The 17969-nt window shown below is 36.8% G+C and overlaps 1 protein-coding gene across 7 annotated transcripts in view; it reads left to right on the top strand.

The window, feature by feature from the left end:
• The window catches only part of elfn1b (extracellular leucine-rich repeat and fibronectin type III domain containing 1b), a 149808-nt gene extending 133571 nt beyond the window's left edge, over positions 1-16237 (top strand). For 5 of the 7 annotated variants that reach the window (XM_068221001.2, XM_073949352.1, XM_001920348.7 and 2 more), the window contains one exon: positions 9238-16237. In XM_068221001.2, the coding sequence (XP_068077102.1) occupies positions 9575-12019 (2445 nt within the window). In that variant the 5' untranslated portion in view covers positions 9238-9574 and the 3' untranslated portion in view covers positions 12020-16237. The remainder of the gene's footprint in view (positions 1-9237) is intronic. The other 2 variants (XR_012405457.1, XR_012405459.1) reach the window with 1 other exon arrangement.
• The last annotated feature ends 1732 nt before the right edge of the window (positions 16238-17969 follow it).

The raw sequence follows: 17969 nt of genomic DNA on the forward strand, positions 1-17969 counted from the left end.
CACCCAGCTCTGTGACTTTATCAACTTTTCCAGAAACTCTACCTGCATAATGGAAACTTTCAACAGTGCTTCCGACTGTGCCAGCCAAGTTTGATGAGTTGTTTTCTCATGTCAGCATGAGGATTTCCCCTCGGGGCACCAATTGGCGCTACGTAACATAATCACACCCCTAAAAGAGCAAGCTCCTGATTAGTTAACTCGGCACAAATGTCCCCAAAGTTCAGATCTTCCAACTTGAGCGAATCGCTTGAAATGCTCAGCATGCTCAATTCACGCAGCTTCATTTGTGCAAATCACGTCATTCGTGCGAATAGAGACGAAGGATGTCTATTCGTATCTTTCTATTGACTTAAATTTGTATTGAATTTAACTTTTAAAATATAGAATATAAATAACTTTTGGAGATTTTTTTAATGAAGAATGTATTAAATTAAATTGCATTTAAGTTGTATTAATACTATTTAATAAAAAATGCACTAAAACAGTAATATTGTGAAATACAATCATATAACATTTAAAAAAAATCATACAGATACAAACTTTATGGAGCAGTGTACAGTGCATGTTAGTATGTAAAATTATTTAAAGAAAATTAGCTGGACAAACACATATTTGCTTTTCAAAATGCTCTTATTCTGTTTTAAGCTCCAGCATTTCTCACATGCTTTTACAGTATTTATATCATTCCAGTTTTCTCCCTAGTACGTAAAATCACCTTTCTGTGCTGCTTTCAATGTGAAGGTCACATAAATCCACATATATTGTGAAAAGCAAACAAACCCCATCAGACTCCAACCTCTTCTTCTTCCCGCAGTTCAAACATGCTACTTACAAAATGGCCAGTCACATCCACATGCACCGCTGCTTCATGGTGACTGAAGGAAGCTGTGTGCCATCTGTAGTTTGAGTCTAATCATAAGTGTGTAAATCAAACAAGCGTATGTGCAGCGGCGTCTGTCACCAGAAGCAGGATAATCATGAAAGAGTGCTGCTGGATGAAAAGACCCTATAGCCTGACTCTCCTTTTTATCACATCACTATTCACTCCAACATTCATTCTTGTTGTCTAGTGATTTCATACCTGGGATGTGTTTTCCAAACCATAGTTAGTCAAATATGGTGGCAAGTTCTGTCATTAACAATATAGCGAATCAGTGTTTCTCAATAAAGTTCATCTCAAATCGCATTTCTCCATATCTTTAGAAGAAAAAAACATTGTGCTTCTCTGAAGTGTGCTTCACACAGGTGAGTGGGTTTGACAAACCACCTGTAGAAACTTCTCTCTATTTGCACCAGACACTTTTACTTTTACTCCATCATATACGGACTCAATAAGGAAAACAATGTTTACTTTACCTTAAATACCTCTTTTGCACAATATTGTTTTGTCTTATGTACACGTATGTGTAAAGTTGCGTCAAAGACTATACCTGTCACTCTACGTCAAAGACTAGGACCTGTCACTCATTTAGTTTTGAATAGGGGAAAAGCGTAACGGTCAACATGGCAAATGAAGCCCAGTCAACTAGTACAGGAGTCAATCATCGATCGCTATACATTGATTTTTCTCCGGGGGTTATGTTACGTTAGTTGGACGGTCAACAAACAAACTAGAATCTCAGCGAATACTTGCTTCATAAACATAAGAAGTATCTCCAAATAAAGCTTAAAGTATTTATCTTTTAATGAACCAAGTGCACTTGATAACAAAAGTTCTCTGGTTTTGTAATCTGTATGAAACGAACGTGAGGTACAGTCCGTCCTCAAATGCACATCACATGACAGCAACAACTTAAACGCCCCACAAACTTGTAAACAAAGAGTTGCTGTCATTTCTGGAGGAAATTCGCCATCAAGACCAAGTTGTGAATTACTTCAGAAGAGTAGCGTGATCTGAATAAGCTTTATCCAGAGGATGATAATGTGTACAACGGCCATAAATGAAGTGGGTGTTTTGATCACGTACCTTTCGAGTGTGCATGCGCATTAGCTCGGGCAACGTGAAAATATGTCAATCAGAACATTCTAGAATACACAAGACCTGTCACTTGTGGGGAAAAGTGTAATGGTCAATATGGAGAATAAAGCCCGGCCTACTAGTACAGGAGTCAATCATCGATTGCTATAGACTGACATTTCTCGGGGGTGGGGTTTATCCCCTTTTCACAGCAACGTACGACAGAATTTTGTATGCTCAAACTGTAGTGTGATCTTGGCTTTACCAAGTATACTTAAAACTTTCAGGCTGGTGTGTTGAAGGAAGTTGGAGCTAAAATCTATAGGGACAGAGATCGGTGGCCCCTGCTTGAAACTATTAAGCAGGAGTGAGTTGGAGCTGATCGGAGCTAAACTCTCAGATCATCAGGGATTTATTTTGAGACCATTGTTCTAGCATGACCAGTAGCTTGGTTAGTTTGTTCAGGTGTGTCTAATTGGAGTTTGGAGCTAAACTCTGCTGGACAGTGTCCTTCCAGGAATGAGTTTGGGCACCCCTGCTATTGTGGACAGTTGATGGTCATTAACATTATGCCACCAGTCTTGTTTCACTCCCCTGGCTCTCGCCTGCCTCATTCGCTACAAGCAGAATCCTGCATCATACACTCCATCATACATACATTTGCTGTTTGTTGAAACTACGTATATAAAATAAGGTGAAACAACACAATTCTTGAGTTTTTTAGGGGGTAGGAATTAATAGTTTTAAGTTCAATCCACTTGTAAGTTAAATTAATTCCATCATGTTCTTCCAACACTAATCGATTGTGTAACCCAGCATTTTTTATAGTGTACACCACTGAGCTTTCATCAATGAGAGTTTACCTGTGTGGGACAATTTTTGCCTTTTGAAAGTGAATTGAACCAAGAAAAAAGATTCAAACAAAGCAAACAATCCACAGGTGTGAAACACAGGTTGATCAGATGAGGACAGAGATGGGCTGGCAACCCGAAAGGCTGTTTGAACACTTATGAACTGCTTTGCAACCTGAACCCAGCCCAATTACATGTCACAGAACACCCACTCACTAAACAATGGCCATTACACAATTATTTCAGCTTTGCAAACACACTCCAATGAAGCTTTGCACACAAACAAATCAACAGTGCGCCATTTATTCTGTAGTGTTTATGTGAACGTTTGGAAGCCCTCAGAGGAAGTTGTTTTAAGTCATTTCCTGAGAGCTTGTATATGCTGTTATAAGCTCTGTTTGTTCCGGCTCTTTGTCTCGTTCTCTGGAGAATTGAGCTTTTGCTGCTTTGAAAGGCCTGGTAAAATCTGCTCTAATAAAACATAAGTAGACATTGTTTTTAATCAGATCAGTAGTTGGGGCATGTAGAACTTGACTTATAACATAAACAAATTGATGCAAATGTGGTGCTGTAAAGTCACCATGCTTAAAAATGCCCCTTTAACCCTTTATAGGGAACTCATTGAAATACTTATAACCATGGAGTGCTACAGGGGGGTTATTACAAGAAAAAATATAAAGATTGTTATCAATGTCAGTCAATATAACATATATGGTTTTCCGTCTGGCTTCTCAGAGTCTGTATTAACCCCCATTTCAAATTTTAAGAGCTCTAATTGTGTGCAAGGAATTAAAAGTGTGGCTTTACAACTTCCCTAAATGCATAGTAAACTTGTAAATTCTGTAATGTCTTTTCCGAAATTAACTTTGAGAACCCCTAAAAGCTACTACATTTATTTTAACTGGAAGACTGAAATAGTATTTTTTTTTTAATAAAATGTATTAATCTTTGTTTGATGTTTGTTTTATCACTTATACTATTTTACAACATACAATGCTTAGCATAATTGAGTACACCCTATTTTAAAAATTAATATTTTTAGCAATTTCTCAGTGAATATAGGCAATGTATTTTGATGCATTTAAACAAAACAGATTTATTAAACAGATATGTTTTTAAAATAATATTTTAGTCACCAAACACATTTAGAATTTGAAAGATAATACAATTAAATTCAAGCAAAATATTGCAAAAAAAGTTACGGCCTACAAAATTTCAACTAAATTCTCTTGAATTTTCCATATTTTTAAAAAAATGTGTATTTAACATTTTTTATAACATATAAATTTGGGTGTACTAGTTTTTGAACCATTATCGAAAGGTATTTTGTTAGATAAGCTCCAAATTATATTACTAATTTATTAGGTATGATTATAAATCATTAAAATACAGTTAACAAGTCATTTATAACATGTTAACTAACAGCTTGTAATTATCTATTGGCTATCTATAAGGCACAATTATATATAATTAACAAACTATTAACTTTTATTTAACAAGTCATTTATAACTCATTAACTAACAGTTTATTAATGATCTATTAACTACTTATAAATGATAGTTATTTTAAAGTGTTACCAAAATTATTTTTCAACAAAATCTATTTTTTGCTTAACATTTTACAACACTTTTCACAAAAATGTTACAGAAATGCATTCTCTCATCTACAGTATTAAACTATATTTCCCCACAATACATTTGTAATCACTTAAAAGTTCATTTAATATACTGAATTTATAACAGAAATAAAATTTTGCAATAGAACAATAGAAGTATTGTAATGAGATATGCACAATGTCTGATTAATTTTACAATACTAAAATGTCTGCATGAACACTGCACATGCAGGACTTTTGCGTGCTCGAGTGTGTAGAGGAAAGCAAATGCCAAAAGGTGCGGATATCCATAATAAAGCTGTATTTATCCGAAAATGCTCACCAAATCTTTATTAAAAATGCCTCAAATGTTTAGTTTACAATAGCTATAGTTTTGTTTTACCAGTTGTTTTGTTTTATAGAATTTATTAGTTAATGTTTATGAGTTTATTTAAACTTGTGCTTTTTAATGATGATTCATGTTTTAATATGGAAATTATTCATAAAATCACTTTGCCTTTCCAGGAGTATTTATTTTCATAGATATTGTAATAATGAAGGAGTTGTTTAACACTTTTGTACCTTTTTATGAGAACAATAGTGTACTTTTGATTGTACTTTTGAATTGTACCATAAAAGGCACAGAACAGTATCATAAGAGGAATTTTCTGTTTCATATAAGATACAACTTTTAGAAAGGTGCAAAACTGTTCCTTAAGAAACAACAGGTAGCTTTTTTTTCTGAGAGTGTACAGTCAGTTATCTTAGGATTTATTTTAAATAAAGAAACTATTAGTAGTGTTTAGCAATATAAATAAATACACATTTTTAGAGTGCAGAAAAATTAAAATAAAAGATCACATATATGCATCTAAAATGGAATCAAACACATAAAACCCTCCAAACACCTTGAGAATAAGCAGTGCATATATACAGTATATCTGATATGCAGTTTGATATGCATAAACAGATATTTTATAAGCACATATCCTCCATTCTAAATCAGATGCCGCGATTTATTAGCACCTAAATGAATGTCAAACCGCATTAATCACGTCACGTCACTCTGATTCATCTTGACATGTTTACAGTCTGTTTACTTTTTAGAAGACTAATGACACCAATATCGCAAACCGCACCCGGAAAGCTGGGATTCTGGGGGTTTCTGATTAGAAAAAGAGAAGCAGGAGAGAGAGAGAGAGAAAGGGAATATATGTGGGGAACTGCTTCTCTTATGTTTGCCCAGAGCTACTGGCTTAATCTAATGTCACAGAGTCACACAGTTGTTTATTGATCATAAAAGGGCAGTGTGTTATTTTAGGCCACAAGTAACTACACAAACACACATACACACACACACTCACAAAATCAATGTCTTCCACTGTAACATGCAGTAGTGAATGTTGGTCTGCTTGAACGCCTCTTGCTGTGCTGTGTGTATGGCAGCCGGTTCATGGAAACTAACACAATAAGCCATTTCCTTTGAAGATTATGAATGGTTTGACATGCAGGTTAAGTGTTTTGGGGGCGACTTGCTGAGCCCAAGGCTTGTTTTCATGTGTACTGCTCTGTTAAAGTGCTCTATTGTGATACCAACATGGTTTGTCAGTTAGAAAACTGTCTGAAACACTGAGAGGAATGTTTCATATTGCATGCATTTTAAATCGTTACGATAGAGCGTAATAGTCCCATCTAGAACTGTTATTTCTGCTCATTCGGAAATGCATTATACATTTGCTGAATGTCAAGTTTGTGAAATGCAGACACATTTATAGTGCAAATATCTCCCTGTGAATTGAATTGATAGAGATGCCTCACGCCAAATGCATTTGGAATGTTTGAATGTCAGTGCATTAGATTCAGAATATTAAACCAAATAAATAAATAAATAAATAAATAACACATGCACATAAAAAAGAGGGGAAAGGCATCTGGAGGCAAATGGAAAGCAATAAATAAATGAATATTACATTTTGTGTCTCATACAACAAATGAAGTATTGTCATTTTGAATAAAAACAAAATTAAAAAATCTTTTAAATTGAGACAAAATGACAATTTATTAATTAGTTTGAAAAAAGAAGCATGAAAAAAATCAACATACAACAATCAGCCAATTTGAATGTTATCACTGGATTGAACAGGCTTTATCAGTGGTTATCTGCTGATCGATATGGGGCAGTAGGGGTCTTCTGTGCCTACTAGTAGGCTGTTATCATCCATCCACATGGTTAATCAGCTATAGATCACATATGGCTGCATCCGACAGTTAACCAGAATTGTTTATATTATTTATTAAATTTCCCCTTAATTGTATTTTATTAGTGTCTTCCCCTACCCCACCCTAAACCCAACCATCACAGATCTGGAGTCTTCTCTATTAGTATAGCTGATTAACCATGTGGATGGCTGAAAAACAGCCTTCTGGCTGAAAAACAGCCAAATCTATCAGCTGATAACCACTATAAATGACCATGCAATCGAGTGATAACATTTGAAGCAGGTGAAACAATAGATGTACTGCTTGAAAAGTTCTTTAATTGCTCAAAAATCCCATTTGGTTGAGATTTTGTAACCTAATTTATAAATGTGGGATATATAAAACCCTATGAGATTATATTAATTACAAACTACAAAATCTGAATCTGACTGTATATATATATAATGACATATATATCATCGAGAGGGAGAGGGAGAGAAAGAGAGAAATGAACAATCTTTTACCTAGCGACTGAAAACAGCCCACGTGAGAATTGCTCAATTCACTAAATAAATAAATAAATGGATAAATATTTAAGATGTTGGTAGCGATAAGAAGAGTTCTTGTGGGAACAGCGTTTTGTTTTCAGTCAAGGTGCGCAGCGTTTTGTGACAGTGTGTAGCTTCTAGCACAGAGTGAAACAACAGTTTGAACGCTATGAAAGATTCACGCTAGAGAAACCTCTTTTCACCCAGTCCCCACTTCTGCCCACCTCTTCTACTGTCTACAAAGCTCTTCTGAAATGAGAGCACATTCAACAGTTTGAACACTATTAAAGATTCATGCAACAGAAGCTTCTTTACACGCTCTCCACTCCTGCCCGCCTCTTCTACTGTCTACAGACTCTTCTCAAAAAAGCATTTGTAAGCAGTCAGAAGCCAACCAGACAACAATAACATTTTTTAATTTACATGATAAAGGGCTGCAAACACCACTGCACCAAAGGCAGGCCAGAGGATACATACGCAATGTAATAAAAAAAGGATTCGAAAATTCATTATCAGGTTGGCCCATTTCTTCGATTCTAGTCAGTTCTTAAACGAACCATTTTAATGGAAAGAACATTTGAATAATCTAAAGAACTTTTCCTGAATTGAATCCCAGGTTGTGGACCATTCCCGATCTTGTTCCTACCTCTCTCCCTCATCAAATATGCCAAAAATAAAACTAAACAAAAGAGAAAAATATGTTTGCACCTGAAGCAGACATTTCACATCAAATAAACAGTAACTGATCCCCTTTTTTTGTGATATCCCTGAAGTGAATTTTTTGAATGGTCTTGAAATAAATTCAGAGTCCTACTAGTCTGAGACAGAAACAAGAAAGAATACAAATGTGTTCAATAACAAGACAACACCAAAAATCTGCTATTACAGAACTAGTTATCCATCACATACATAATCACAGCTATTTTACGGGATTGTCGGACAATTCTTGAAAATAGATTGTGCTTTGGTGGTAGCTTTTTCCTAGTGGCCTTGTTGTATGCCTCTCCTGTTAGAAGCCAAACATGGAAGGTAATGGATTTTTAGCAAATAAGAAAACACAAGTCAGTAATAAGCAATCAAATGCACCCTGTTATTGACTTTCTTTAGTATTCATTGTTTTGTGCATACTGTGTTATTTAGTTGTTCTGCCTTTTCCATTGCAAAGAGCTAAGACGAATCAAAGTACAGTGGAAATCCCATTCATCATCATCAGTTAGATAACAGCCCCGGTATGATCTAATTGATGATGATGTATTGGTTTTTCACTGTATGTTAATTACACTGTGGATTATGTCGAGTCGGGGTATTTTTAGTCCCCTGCACACGGAGGCAAACACTCATAGACTCATAAAAGATTCCCCAACACATTGTGAGGGATTTGTATTTCATTTAGCACAGGAATTAATGCAATGTTTAATTACAAAATAAGATGCACAGGCAACATCAGGCTATATATGCTCGTCTAAAACAACCATTCAGCTACCGTATGCTGTTCTCTCTTTAACATTTGTTTGATTTAGGTCATGCTGTAATTAAAAAAGCAGTCTATTTTAAGAGTTTCCTTTCATTATCAGAGTGGAAAGGGTCTCATAAGCTAATAAGGTGGATGGATGTAAAAGTAAACTCTTCTTTATAGAGTGAGGGTGTGTGTGTGTGTGTTTGCGTTATCAGGATGAGCTAAGCTGTTAGACGTTAATTGGCCTCGGAGAGCGTGTGAGAGTGTTTGTGTGATTGATCTGTGCTAACTTTAGCTCATGGTAGGTGAGCAACCATAACGATTGTATACACATGAAAACATAAGAGTCAGCTTTAAAAATTGGATTTTCAAAAATAGCTCTGAAATGCCACCATGCACTTAGCAACATTGTTAATAGTTGGAAATTGAGGTGCACCGGAAATGGTGGGTGTTCATTTGATCTTAATTGTTATCCCAAGTTTGTGTAAGTGGGTTATTTCTCAATGCACAGTGTAAAATATTCACATTTATATAATGTTGTACCCTCACAGAGGGAGTATTGTTAGGACTTGACCTAGTTTCATCAAATATCAATACTTAAGTTCTTTTTTTTTTTTTCTTATTTCTGCAGGATGCAATATGAAAATGTGGTCATGAGCGGGTATCTGATGAGAAATGAGGCCCTCGGAAAAAACAAGCGCTTCCTGCCCTGTGGGAGGTTATGTGTGGGAATGCTCAGATACTCTATCTGAAAAGCTTTCGCACATAAACAAGACTCTGGTCATATATGAAGCCTCCTTTCCAGTGTGACAAGACACAAAACGCTCTTTGAGAAGAGAAAAATCAAGCTGATATCCCTAATAAAACACAACAATCATCCATGTGATTTCAACACTGCATCCAGTTACAAGCAACGTTGCATCTGTTGTTAAAGGTCTGTGTATTCAAAGAAAACACCTGCTGAAGCTATGACTGAAGCACAGATGTCCATTTCGTCTGGGTCTAGTGGACATGGAGGAGGAATGGTGACCAGTGCCTTACTTTGCTGGGCTGTGGCTCTTGTGTTCCTCTCACTGACAAGGGTGCCTGTTGTCCAGGGTGATTGCTGGCTGATTGAAGGGGAAAAGGGATTTGTGTGGTTGGCAATTTGCAGCCAGAACCAGCCCCCCTATGAAAACATCCCAATGCATATTAACAGCACAATTGTTGACCTGCGCCTCAATGAGAACAAGATTCGAAGCATCCATTTTTCTTCCCTTAGCCGCTTTGGCAATCTCACATACCTGAATCTAACAAAGAATGACATCTCTTACATAGAAGATGGGGCTTTCTCTGCTCAATTTAATCTCCAAGTGCTGCAGATTGGCTTTAACAAAATGAGGAACTTGACTGAGGGAATGTTAAGAGGTTTGGGACGCTTACAGTACCTCTATCTTCAGGCAAACCTGATCGAGACCGTCACAGCCAATGCCTTTTGGGAATGTCCTGCGATAGAAAACATCGACCTCTCCATGAACAGGATTCAGCAGCTTGATGGCGCTACATTCCGTGGTCTATCAAAGCTTACGACGTGCGAGCTCTACGCTAACCCTTTCAGCTGCTCATGTGAGCTGTTGGGATTCTTGCGCTGGCTTGTTGCGTTCCCAAACCGGACAAGTGAGAGGATGGCGTGTGATACACCTGCCGGCTTTTCAGGCTACAGCCTCTTGAGTCAGAACCCTAGGATGCCCAGATATCGAAATGCTTTCCATGCCCTCTCTTCAGTCTGCACCGATGACAATGTGACTCCGTATCTTCATGGATCTCCAGATGGAGGCATTCCAACGAGGTTGCCTGATTTGAGTCCTTGCGGACTGGATGACTGTTCCTCTGGGACATTTCCAGAGGAGACAATTAGCATCAGCCCCACCTTTCTGGATTCAGATGCTCGTCCAATAATGAAACTAAAAGAAGTTACTCACACAAGTGCAGTAATCACCATCCAGATTCCTAATCCTTTTCGCAAAATGTACATCCTTGTCCTCTACAATAACAGCTTCTTCACTGACATCCAAAACCTGAAAAGCCAGAGAGAAGAGATTGAGTTACAAAACCTTAAATCTCACACCAACTACACATACTGTGTGGCATCCATTCGTAACTCCTTAAGATTTAACCACACTTGTCTGACCATCTCGACAGGACCAAGGACATTGCAAGAACGTGTGGTAAATGACTCAACTGCCACTCATTACATTATGACCATCCTTGGGTGTCTCTTTGGGATGCTCATCGTGCTGGGTGTAGTTGTCCATTGCCTGAGAAAGCGCAAAAAGCAAGACGAGCCAAAGAGCAAGAAGCTGGAAAAGATGAAAAGAAACTTGATTGAGATGAAATACGGAACCGAGCTGGAACAAGGGACTATATCACAGCTGTCACAAAAACAAATTCTGTCCGCTGGTGAAACAGTACAAAGGATGCCATACTTGCCAGCTGCCAGTGACACAGATCAGTATAAGATGCAAGAGATCTCTGGAACGCCGAAGACTACAAAGGGGAATTACATGGAAGTGAGATCAGAGCAACCAGAGCGGAGCATAAGGGAATGCAGCGTTCCTCCATCGGAAACCAGCCAGGGATCTGTTGCTGAGATATCCACCATTGCAAAAGAAGTGGACAAAGTAAACCAGATCATCAACAACTGCATAGATGCACTCAAGTCTGATTCAACATCATTCCAGACTGCAAAATCTGGCGCTGTGTCGACAGCTGAGCCACAGTTAGTTCTCATATCAGAACATCCCCCGGGCAAGTCTGGTTTTCTGTCCCCAGTGTACAAAGGAGGCTACCATCATCCCCTACAGAGGCACCACAGCATGGATGCTCCACAAAAGCGTGCAAGCACATCTTCGAGTGGTTCACTCCGCAGTCCTCGCTCTTTTCGCTCCGAAGGAGCTTACAGATCAGAGTCCAAATACATTGAGAAGGCATCTCCGCAGGATGAGTCAGGAATCATCACAGTCACTCCAGCTGCTGCAATTTTGAGGGCAGAGGCAGAGCGGATTCGGCAGTACAGCGAGCACAGGCACTCCTACCCTGGTCCCCACCATATAGAGGAGTCAATAGAGGTGTCAGGGAGTCGGAAATCGTCCATTCTGGAGCCGCTGACGCGCTCCAGACCCAGGGAGTTGTCCTATTCGCAGCTCTCACCACAGTACCACAACCTGAGTGGCTATTCCAGTCCCGAGTACAGCTGCAGGCCTTCTCTTAGCCTGTGGGAACGTTTTAAACTACACCGCAAGCGTCACAGGGATGAGGAAGAGTACATTGCTGCAGGCCATGCATTGAGGAGGAAAGTACAGTTTGCCAAAGATGAGGACCTACATGACATTCTAGACTACTGGAAAGGAGTCTCTGCTCAGCAGAAGTCATGATTGCCATTTTTATAGCCCATCCAATTAAAGAAGACTGCACAAGTCTCTGGACCAAACCAGCCAGTATCAACGATTAAGTGACAAGTCAGCACTCACTTTTAGAGATATAGCTTAGAAGTATTGCTAGGTCTTTTCATTCTGTTTGAGAATGAAAAAGATTCTGTAGATCTCGCAGTGAGTGTACGTGCCAAGTGGTAAGAATAGCAAACTTTTAACAGTATTAACCTCAACTCAACATTTGATTTTTATATATTGGAAATAACAATAAACTACTATTATATTATCACCCTCATGATCATCATGACCATCATTGATTAGTAGTATTACTGTTAAGATTGATTCTTCTTATTATTATTACAGTTAATCTTTGGTTATCGCATGGCCGTGTCCTGTGACAGTATTGACTGTTGTGTACTTGGAAAACATTCAACTCAAAATGTCTGCCGAACACTGTTCTCCCCAACCTTAGATTTTTATACAGACTGTGCAACTTTGAAAATGCTCTTTTTTTCTTCTTTAGCGACTGTTCAATGGACAACTGCTGAATTTGCTACAGAAGCACACATCTACTGGATTTTAATAGAATGACTTTTCAAAGAAAAAAAACTGCTTCTCTTAATGCTTTCTCCATTCTTTTTTTGTAAAGTTTACATTTTCAAACATACGACGAATGTTTCAAGTCCTTAAGACTTATACCTGCAGCCACTGCGATGCAGGGAGAACTGTTTTTGGCTTTCTATGGTTTTCTTTCATTAACAGATCTTCAAGCAGTGCTACTGAGAAAACTGACTACACAAACTCAACACAAGTCCTGCAAACTGGAGAATGAATGTACAGTGTGTGAAAACTATTTTTCTCTGACATCGGTTTTAGAATATTTGGGGCTTAGTCCGATTTAAACCCACTTCGATTCTTGTTTGCAAGACCTTCAGAGATATGTCTATCTCAGTCAAAGATATTGCTACCACATGCCTACTTTAAACCACTGTGAATCCCAAGACCTTGCTTAATCAGCCCTGGGTTTTTTTTTTTTTTTACTGAAATTTAACAGAGCTATGTCTTTTACGGTTGATAAGCCAGGTCTGAAGTGCTGATCTACGCAGTCCTAATAGCATAATCTGTTCTCACCGCTATTAATGCTGATAGACAATTTAGATTCCACTGATTAGAACAATGGAATTGGCCTCTAAATTGTGAGGAAACAAATTTTAAAGACCTGTACTGTGAAACCACACGTTATGATACCCCGATTCATGGAGTGAAATAACATGACATTTAAATTATATCGGAATCAAAGTGCATGTCAAACGCTTAACAGAAACGTTGTCAGCAGCATATTAAGACCTAGAGTGTGCATAATGTTGTTTTGAAGCTGTCATATCCACTATCCACAGGTGGATTGCTTGGAATACTGTCAGTTTGTGTGTGATTTACAGAGATAATATGTTAAACAGTTTCGCCAACTGATTTTATGAAAGAAAATGCCATTTTCATACTGAGCCTTGTCATACAGATTCATTGCTTGTTTCTCTACTGCAGTCGGATTCTGAACAACCTAACAAGAGGATTGTTTCAGTTTTGTTTTACAAATAAGTTTAGCCAATTTCAGGTAATCATCATGAGAGCCAAATGAACGCCTACAAGAAAGAAGTAATGCATGATAATAGGAATAATTTAACTCAATTGTCTGTATAATTAATAGAATCAAGGTCTTCTTTAACCCTTGTGCACTGTTCAAATTGACTGCCCTTTTGTTAGGTTCAGGATGAAAACATCCACTGAATTAAACTGCTGTAAAAGTGCAGCAGATAAATATTGTTTTCAAAGTTTTTTGCACAAATCTGTCCATAAAACCTCAGTCCTGATTAAAACTACTAAATGTTTTTTTAAAAGACAGGATTCTATCTCTTTAATTGCCAAGTTCACAAATTATGTCACTGATTTGGTAAAAAAAAAAAAAAAAAAAAGATGTATTTTCAATATAAAAAGTAATTGTGGACTGGATTTTTAAAAACTTTTATTACAGTCTTGGACATGTGAATGATTAGTAACAACATTAGCTATATATATTTGATATAATGTTAGACTTTAATTTTTCTCCCTCATTTACTGTTGGTAGCTGTTTTTGCCCCATTGACTTCTTTGATTATGAGCACATTTAATGGTGCACATTTACACAATCTTTGTTTTTGTTTACTCAATGTAGTTCTGAGAGCTGAGATGCATATTTTGATTTTCACAGACACATCAACTGCACAAAGATCACTCACAGACACACTTTAATTTGCTGTTTTACTCCATATAAAATCCAGAAACCAAGCGTTTTTTTTTTTTGCACAGGCCTATTTAAAGGGTTTTTAGACTGATTTCACGCAGCCAGCATTTTTAAAAGCGAAATCTAGGCTGCGGTGGGAAGAAACCCGGAAGTATCGTTGGGAGTTGCATAGGAATGTTGTGTACTTGGCTGTATATTTTATCAGCGAAGAGAAAGTGACACAAATTTATCATTTCAACGCCTTCCCAGTGACCCGAAGGTCCGTTCTGAATGAATGGTGAAAATAAAAAGGGATATCAGAGCTCATTTTCAGCTAAGTTAAGGGAAATAGCACTAGTTAGCTAACCCAAACACAGGTTTTAGATGCCATTCATCAAACTCAGGTAAATAAACTGATTCTTTCACTATTTTAGACTCGTCACAATACTGAATTTAAAGAAAAACCGTCAATTTCCCACTAACATTTAAGGCACTGTTGATGGCTTTCTTAAATCAGACAACACGAGGATGTGTAAGGAGGTGCAGTGTTTTATCGCTCACCGGGTTAGACTGGAGCAGGAAAGCGTCCGCACGGTGTTTAACTGGTGCCATGAGCTGGAGAACACTTGAGCGTATTACTCAAAGAGATTGTGATGTTGTTTGATGCTAAATTACTTTTACTTGTTTAAATTAAACTTAACTGAATGATATTAAAGTGATGTTTACACCATTTCTGCATTTAGAAATCTCGGCAACAGCCGGAGGTTTGTAGTCCACAGCATGTTACTGCAATGTTTACAGTGCTGGTCCTATACAGTACTTCCGGGTTTCTTCCCACCCCAGCCTCGCTTTGATTCTTTAAAATGGCAGCCGCGTGAAATAAGCGTATGATGCCAATTGATGACCAACAGAACAAAATTTCTAATTTGACCTCTTCCCAACAGGAAAAACCACCAACAATCAAAGATGCAGGACTACGTACATGGTGTCATGGTTTTGCAATCCAAAAATGTGGTTATAATGGAAGTCAACAGGGCAAAAACAGCCACCAACAGTAAATTAGGGAGAAAAAAATTAAAATAATTTAAAAACAATGCATTAAAGGTGATGTTGTCTCACATGTCCAAGACTGTGGTAAAAGGTAAAAAAAAATCCAGACCACAATTACTTTTTTTATATTGAAATAACGTCATTTTGTGTGTTTTTCCCACCAAATCAGTGACATCATTTATGAAATTGTCAATTAAAGAGTTAAAATCCTTTAATTTCCTAAGCAATTTAGTAGTTCTGATCAGGACTGAGGTTGATTAACAGATTTATGCAAAAACATTAAAAATAAATACTAATCTGACGCATTTTTACATCAGTTTAATTCAGTGGATGTTTACATTCCCAAACAAAACAAAAGGATAGCACATTTGCCCAGAGTGTATTGTTGAGTTTTAATTTTTATTCAAAACATTTTCTGAAAATATGTCAAAATAAGATTTGTCACCCAAAAATCACTCTGCTAGCTGAAACACAGAAAATGTTATGGGCAAATTAAGATTCAAAATCACCCCAGAGTAGATGAAAACATCCCCAACAGCACATACTGTAAGGGTTAAACAACCAGATGATGATTTCTCTGAACTTTCCCTTAATTTGTGAATAAATCTTTAATATTTTTTTAAGATTCTTTGGAAAAACAAGTGCAAATTCATACTGTTTAAGACTCAAAGGAAATGCACTGTAATTCATGAATAGACCTTTTGAGTTGATTGTCATCTCTTATAATGCGAAGTGTAGCACTCCTGATTTTCCATGGACACTGAAAGTAAGTTGAAAATGAATGTAGAGCAGCCTGAAAACAGCCACATGTCCGGCTGCTTGTAAGAAGGAAAGAATGGATCTCAAAGGGCTTTCATGTCTGGTGGAAATGTCAAAGAGCACAATAAAAATGGTTTTATTTCTTAAAGAATAAATACTTTTTTTCTCAAAGACATATTGTGCCTCAAGCGGCGTTCAGCTGTGGAGCTTAAGGTAAGTCTCCTGTTGTGTTTTTGTGGGAAAAGCACAGACGAGTTGAGGTGGGCTGAAGTGTAATAGCATGTCCTATAAGAAACTGGCTGTTTAGGTCTCAGACACTGAAGATGGGAACTGATATTATTAAAGTGTTCCAAAAATCTGTATTGAATTTCTGGGATTTCAAATCAAAAGTAAATGGATCACAGAATGAAAATCAGATTTGAATAAGAAACACATTACGGTGCACTGTAAAAAGTGATCAGTTACTTAAAGAGAGTAAAACAATTGCCTTGCAAGCAACAAGTTGACTTTACAAAAATAAGGTAAGTAAACCAATTGTAACTGTTAAGTTGACTTAATTTTTATAGTTATGCAAATTGTAGTCACTTTTAAAAAAATAAACTAATCACTTTTTTTCCCAATACACCTTTATTTTATTAATTTTCCCCCCAACTTTTCTGTATCTAGCAAAATGACATACAGTTAAATAATTCAGCTCTTGCAGACTCCAGTGTCTTCTAACTTCAATACAATTTATAATTGTAGACTTTATAGACTTAATGAAGCACCAAATATGTAATATTGCAATAATTACAGTAATTATTTGCAAACAGATGTGCTAAAATAGTCTGCCTGTAAAAAGGGATTAGTTGACTTTAAAAAAAAAAAGTAAGTACAATTTGCATAATTGTAAAAATTAAGTCAACTTAACAGTTCCAAGTTACAATGGGTTTACTTTATTTTTGTAAAGTGAACTTGTTGCTTTTAAGGGAATCGGTTTACTCGCTTTAAGTAACTAATCACTTTTTACAGTGTGGTTTCTAATTTGAGCATAATATTGACAAACACTATAAAAATGATGGGTTCCACACAATTGATTTGTGCTGAGACAACATGGAACAATTAAGTTAACTTATTAGTTTTTACAAATTTACACATTTGAAATAAAACTATTTAGTTAAAAAAAAAAAAAAAGAATTGTGTTGCTCAACTCATTTGAATGTAAATCCCGCCTTGGGCTAAATTGATTAATTATGCATTTGAGTCCATATATTTCCCAACATTGCAGCATTTTTTGAGTGAACAAAATAAGTAAAATACTTGCCAAATAAGTAAAATCTACTATAAATAAATAAATAATTAAAATCTAATGTCAAAACATAAAGGGCTCTATTTTAACAATCTAGGTGCAAAGTCTAAAGCTCAGGGTGCAAAAGCATTAAAGGCATGTCCGAATCCACTTTTGCTATTTTAAGGACGGAAAACGCTCTGTGCCGCGGCGCATGGTCTAACAGGGTAGAGCTTATTCTCTTAATGAGTTATGGGTGTATTTTCAGAATAAACCAATCAGAATCTCATCTCCCATTCCCTTTAAGAGTCAGTTGCATTGTGCCATGGTGCCATTGCGATTTACATGGCGGACATAGTAAGTGGAAAACCTAAACGCTTCACTAGCGAGAAAACAGTTCAACAGCATCTGCAGCGAGAGTATAAAGTATTTTGGCCTCATATGGTCCAAAACCTGACAGGTGGACCAGTCTAAGCTTGTTTTTAATAAAAAAAATATAAATGTGCATAAAATAAATAATACTAATAATAATAATAACGCACAACTAACACGAAGTCTATTTCACAGTCTATTTTAGTTCCTTAAAATAGCCAACAATGCACCTTAACACACCTCTTTTC

The sequence above is a fragment of the Danio rerio genome, chromosome 1, assembly GCF_049306965.1.
Source record: "Danio rerio strain Tuebingen ecotype United States chromosome 1, GRCz12tu, whole genome shotgun sequence".
Classification (NCBI taxonomy): domain Eukaryota; kingdom Metazoa; phylum Chordata; class Actinopteri; order Cypriniformes; family Danionidae; genus Danio; species Danio rerio.